General features: G+C 29.4%; 1 protein-coding gene across 1 annotated transcript; it reads right to left on the bottom strand.

Annotated features, from left to right (window-relative positions):
- Positions 1-2578: 2578 nt before the first annotated feature.
- LOC130977118 (cysteine proteinase inhibitor-like) lies at positions 2579-4522 on the bottom strand. The gene is made up of 2 exons (XM_057902137.1): positions 4185-4522; positions 2579-2803 (listed from the first exon to the last, which is right to left on the bottom strand). Exon 1 carries the CDS (start codon positions 4483-4485, stop codon positions 4189-4191), a length of 297 nt encoding a protein of 98 aa, XP_057758120.1. The 5' UTR covers positions 4486-4522; the 3' UTR covers positions 2579-2803; positions 4185-4188.
- Between the last annotated feature and the right edge of the window lie 1478 nt (positions 4523-6000).

Here is a 6000-nt window from a genome sequence, read left to right as displayed (position 1 = left end):
ATTTTCGTTATGAGATAAATATGAAATAATCTTCTATTTTTTGGATTATGTATAATCAGTAAAAAGTTGTTATAATTTGTATTTCTTTGATTCAACCTCCTTCTCAAATCACTGTGAAACCTTCAAGTACAAATACATGTGCATACAAGTTTACAAAGGAGTGGAAAAAAGTTGCAGTCTGAAGTGGATAAACTATCTAAGGCTAGGATTGAATAGGGGTCTGTTCAGCACAAAAGAGGAGGAGATAGTCCTCACCCTTCACCAAATGTTAGGCAACAACTAATTAAAACATTTAAATATATATTCTGATTTTTTATTTTCCATGTTATTTATAAATATTCAATTTACCTATATATTTGAAGGCTTAGTTTAAGATATTTTTAGTTATTACTAAAAATGTATTATTTTTAATATGGAAATAGAGATGATGTTTTGATTGAATATTGACATTTGAAGTGTATTTAAATATTGTGAAAATTATTCAACACGTCCCCACATATTGGTCAAGATGGTGCCACGTGTTCAACACGCCCCCACGTGTTGGCCAAGATGTTACCACGTGTCTAACACGGCCTCACGTGTTGCAACATGCCCCCATATGTTACTTTTTACCTACAGAATTCACCTACCTGTAATTACACCAAATAATCCCATTTCTAACAAAAATACCAATATTTTTTTCATATAAAAAAAAAATAGCCATTGAATTTGCTATTTCTTTTTTACTTCTCCAACCCTGTCTTCCAATTTTATTTATTGGTTTGGTCTTGGGATTTGCACCGTGTTATACCAATTATTGATTGAGATTTAGGATGTGAAAAAATAAAGTATATGTTGAAGGAATTTGATCAATTTAGCATCTAGTTTAGGATGATAATTTAACATCTCATTTGATTTTTGATTCCCTCAGTCATGTTGTGGTTGTCAACCAATGTCTTGGATATGACCTCTCTCCTTTCCCATTTCTATATATTTCTTCTTCTTAACTATTTTGGTTTATATGAGTTTAAATTTGAGATTTGCGCCTTTTGTGGTTGGACTGAACATAAGAGAATTATTATTTCTCTTTTGCCTGAAAATGATTATTTGATTTATTTATTGGTCAGTTGAGTCCTAAATTCAGTAGAATTTATTGTACCAAAGATATGTCATGTTCATTATGTTGTCACCAATCTCTATACTTTTGCTGATTATTTCGGATAATGTTACGAGACAAAAAAAAACAGCCAGAATTATCAAATATTTTTGGCTGATTTTTTTTTATTACCAAACATTTTCGTTGACGTTATAATGGTGATATAAGTTAAAACCTAACGTAAACTATCATTTTAAACATTCTCCTAAGTTCTGAACATGGAAAACTTTGATTACATTTTTATGGTTCTAAGATTAAGATAATAAATGCATTTGATTACCTTGCTTAGGAATTACGAGTTAATTAAGAAGATTTGAAAAGTATTGTCTGATATTTACACAGTAGTAACGCTTCAGAGGAATACATCTTGAGGAATGAATTTGTATTTGCTATTTATGGTTTGCAATAGATTTCTTTTTGTATGTCTTTTAAATACGTGAAACACATGTTTATGTTATAATATTTTTATATAATATTTATTTAATTTTTTAAATTCTAAATTTACTTCTCAATTTCAATATTTATTTATTTTAAACTAAACATTTTAGTCAGATATAATTCAATAATATATATTTTACACCAAACATATTACAGAAACTTAATTTAGTTTCAATTTCAGTCTTCCTTCCAAATGCAGTTCTAGAAGTTTGTGTGTGTGTGTGTGTTTTCTTTTAAGCGTGATTGTGTGCGAGAAAGAGAGATTGGGTAGAACCGTAGAAGGGAATGAGGGGATGAGGTGATCATAACGCCTCTCACCTATCAACTTCACGTGAAGTCGACTGCACCTGAGTTTCCACCGATCATGTATACATAAGGGGCAGGAGGTAGTTTGATAATTTTAGATATTTAAATCGGAATGGAAAAGATTTAGTTATATACTCGAATTATTCTTTCAACAAATAACATAAATGGCTCGTTTTGGCCCTTAAATTATGTAAACAATAAAGAAATACAATAGAATTAAAAAACTTCGTTGTTTTAAATTAATTATTTTCACGTTTCATATAAAAATTAACCGTAAATTATAGGCCACTAATTAAATTTAAATTTAATTTAAAATAAACTGAAGTTAATTATTATCAACAATCTATGGTATTTATACACTAAAATTAACCACTAAAATTAGTTACCAATGTATTTGTGTATAAATACATATATAGTTTAATTTATTTTTAACATATATTTATATTCTAACATGTATTTTTTACTGGTGGTTAACTTTAATGGCTGATTTTAGTATACACCTAACATAACCCAATTTCAAAATTATTTTTCATACATTAAAATCAATCACTAATATATTTAATACAAATATATGTATAATTTAATTTATTTATATATACTGATAACTAATTTTAGTATACACCTAGCATATTCGAATAAACTTTTGGCCAGTAAATGTATCGCTTATCATTTTCGCATAGATAGTCAAGTTTCCTGGACTTTTCGTAAGGTTATTTGTTTCATATCAAAATATTACATAAAAGTTCTAGCAGGTAATCATAAGCTGCCAAATGCATACACCGCGCTCACTGTTATGAATTATGACTTCAAATATTACATCGAGGTAAAATAGGTGTCAATGTGTATCATTTATTTTATACATAACACGCTTTGATATCTTGATATTTTCAACTTGTAGCCAAGGTAGTCACCATCTTCAATAACCTGAAAATTCAAGGAAGAAATTTAAAAACCCCAGGTGAGCCAGCCAGCTACAACCTAAGTGTAAAACTAGATTTGAAATTGTCTCATTCATTTGAGGGAGATTTGAGAACACAATGTAAGTTTAACTGACTGCTAAAGCTAACCACTGATAAAGTCAAAAACTTGCTGGATTAAGTAAGATCCATAAACATATCTATAAACTAAAAAAAAAATCCCAATAGTGAGGCAACATTTCTCTTTTCCCCCTTAAAGAAAAATGAAAATAAAAGAAAAAAAAATTGGTGAGATATTTTGAGAGGGAGTAAGCTTGACTGTGATGTCTTTGCACATGAACTCGTACTCAAAGCCCATTATTATAGATGTTTTGGACGTTGTTCTGAAGGAGATCGAGAGACTGAGACTCAGTATCATATTTGTTAGTTCAGAAACTAGTACTAAAATTTCTGTCTCCAAAATTTCAATATTTCAGTACCTCCAAAAAGTGAAGACACAGGAGACTAAAATTTTTAGAAATACAGACTGAAACTTTGATAACATTTTATACCTAAAATACTCTCATTTCAATAAATTAATCCAATTTTACTCTTTGTACAAATTAAATTAGAATTTCATTCTTATTTCAATTTCTGTCTCTCATTTTGCACCAAATAAAATACTAAAATTTATTTCAATCTCTGTCTCTCAATCTCAGTCTTTCCGTCTCTGTCTTTCCACCAAACGCTATCTTAGAGTCGTGGGTCAAGGCTCTGAATCGCCCTATCTTAAGGAGCTCTACATTCACGTGGGTCTCTGAAGATTTCAAAAGTTGTTCACTTTGTAAGCTATGTTAGTCTTGCTATTAGATGGATCTACTAATGCATCATGACTATGTCAGCAAATTCATAATGAATATGAAAATGACAATGAGAGTTTAATCTTATGGATCAAAGGAACCTTTACTTGGCATAAAGCACAACAACCCCGTTTTCCTCCAACCAAAAAGAAATTAAACTCGCACTCTAGCTTCTAGTTCAGATTTTAAGCAGCAATATGATGGAATCCATCAATAGCAGAAGCATTACAATTAATGACATGATAAAGCCCTGTATTCGACCAGAAACTAATTGTAAACCAATCCTGAACTTTTGTTTATGACTGTGTTTAATGGAAGTGTCTTTGTGGTTGTGTCTTGTCTTTAAAATATAATAATTAATTATTATTGACAATAAGTTGGCAGATAGTATATTGGTACACGATACTTTTCTAATTGTAAACTTAACTGAATCTTTCTATTTCATTCCAAACTTTGTTTCCATTGCAAACATAATAATAATAAGCACTTTAAATTGTTACTTGAAAAGAAAATTGCAGGCAGGATGAATCATGTAGTGCAATAAAATACCTGGTTAAGCATTGGAGCCATCACCAGCAAGCTTGAACTCCTGAACCTCCTTGAAGTTCATCCATGGCTTTTCCCAAACCTTGGCTTCATAAACATTCTTACTATCACCACTTGCTGCCTCCAAAGTGATGTGGTGCAAAGTCCCAGCAACTACTTGCTGCTTAGCACTTATAACCCTCTTAAACTCAAGAAGGGCATTCTGTTTCTTGTTGTGTTCATCAACAGCAAAGCGAGCAAGACTATCGATCTCGAGGCTGTTCTCGTTTCCAGCTACTTCGCGAGGTGCACCCACTGCTGCCATTACGCTTCTTTCTCTCTGCTTTCTGAATTGAGGGCCTTGGGCTTCTCTTTTTATTTGGATCTGGCTGTGGGCCCCAACAACATGAGCATCGGTTCTGCTGCACGATTTTTTTTTTAAAGTTATTAGTGACACTCAGAATCCAAAATTTTTAAGCAAAGAGAAAAAAATATGTCATTTAAATTATAATTTGTTAATTAATTTGGGTTGTTTGTGTGATCAATTTATCAGTTTATTTGTCCGTTTAAGGAAATGTATTGGTCAGTAGTAAACTCTTAAATAAAATTTAGATCCACGACGAATTAATCTTTAACTCGTCGAGTTGTAGGGTACCATAAATAACAAAAAAATTATAATTTGTTGACTTTTATTATAGGATTAATAGAAGTATCTGAATTTATTATTTCTAATAAATAATTAATTATTAATATTTAAAAATATATTTTTATATTTTTTATTGTAAATTGGATTCTCGATTATGGGTTGACCTTTATTTTGTTGAAATTAATGTGGACTGTGTGTAGTGGATAACAATTTCTCCATATTGTTTTGAATTTGATTTCTCATTCGAATATATCCTTTCCTTAATTCTTAAGCATTGTAAATTCGATACAGGTTAAGGGGTTAAGATTTTCACACAACTAAGGAAGAAAAATATTTTCTTAGCAGCTAAGGATCTACCCCGGAATATTACATCGACAAAATAGTCAAAACAATCTTTCAAATTTTGTTTATTCGTTATTAAATTTTTTAGATATTGCCTCTATTAGTATTAAACTAATTATAAATATAAAAAATTAATCATTAAATAATATGTATTTATATATTTATAGGTATAATTTCATATACTCTTTTAAATAAAAAAAATCGTTACTAAAATAATTAAATCTATCATAAAAGGATAATAAGATTTGTTATAGTAGAATAATCAAAAGGTTTTATATTAAGTGAATTTTAGTATAATTATTCACCATTATGATATAATAGTATGATAATTATGCAAGTAAATGAACTTTTAAAGTATAATTCATGTCTTGCTATTGTAATATGCATGTGGAGTGAGTAAAATATAATTCCATGTCAAATAAGACTATAAATGAATATTTGTAAAAGATATTTTAATATTTAAATTAGTAAGTATTTAAGAGGTATAAGAATTATATATATATATAATGTTAGACATAAAATAAAATTTATAAAACTTATCTTGTGATCTTTTTTAAGATATAGAAATAGATGTAATTTTATAAATATAGAATTTATAAGTAGAATTGATGTTACGATGGTTACTCATTAAGTCAGAATAATAGTTTGATGGTTATTAATGGCTAAGAGAAGAGGGGTTGAATCTTAGCCCTCTTTTTTTAAATGTTACTTTCTGCTTTTTAGAATAGCTCCAGGAGATATTTCTGTTTTTTGTCTCATAACTAGTCAAGAGACACTTTCTTTTTGTCTCGTAACCGGTTAGGAGATATTTTTCAATTTTGTCTCCTACAAACACAAACAAAAAAGGAGTAG

The sequence above is a fragment of the Arachis stenosperma genome, chromosome 4 (assembly GCF_014773155.1).
Source record: "Arachis stenosperma cultivar V10309 chromosome 4, arast.V10309.gnm1.PFL2, whole genome shotgun sequence".
In the NCBI taxonomy this organism is placed as follows: Eukaryota; Viridiplantae; Streptophyta; class Magnoliopsida; order Fabales; family Fabaceae; genus Arachis; species Arachis stenosperma.
Note: the sequence above shows the minus strand (reverse complement) of the source record. Positions and strands in the feature narration are given on the sequence as shown.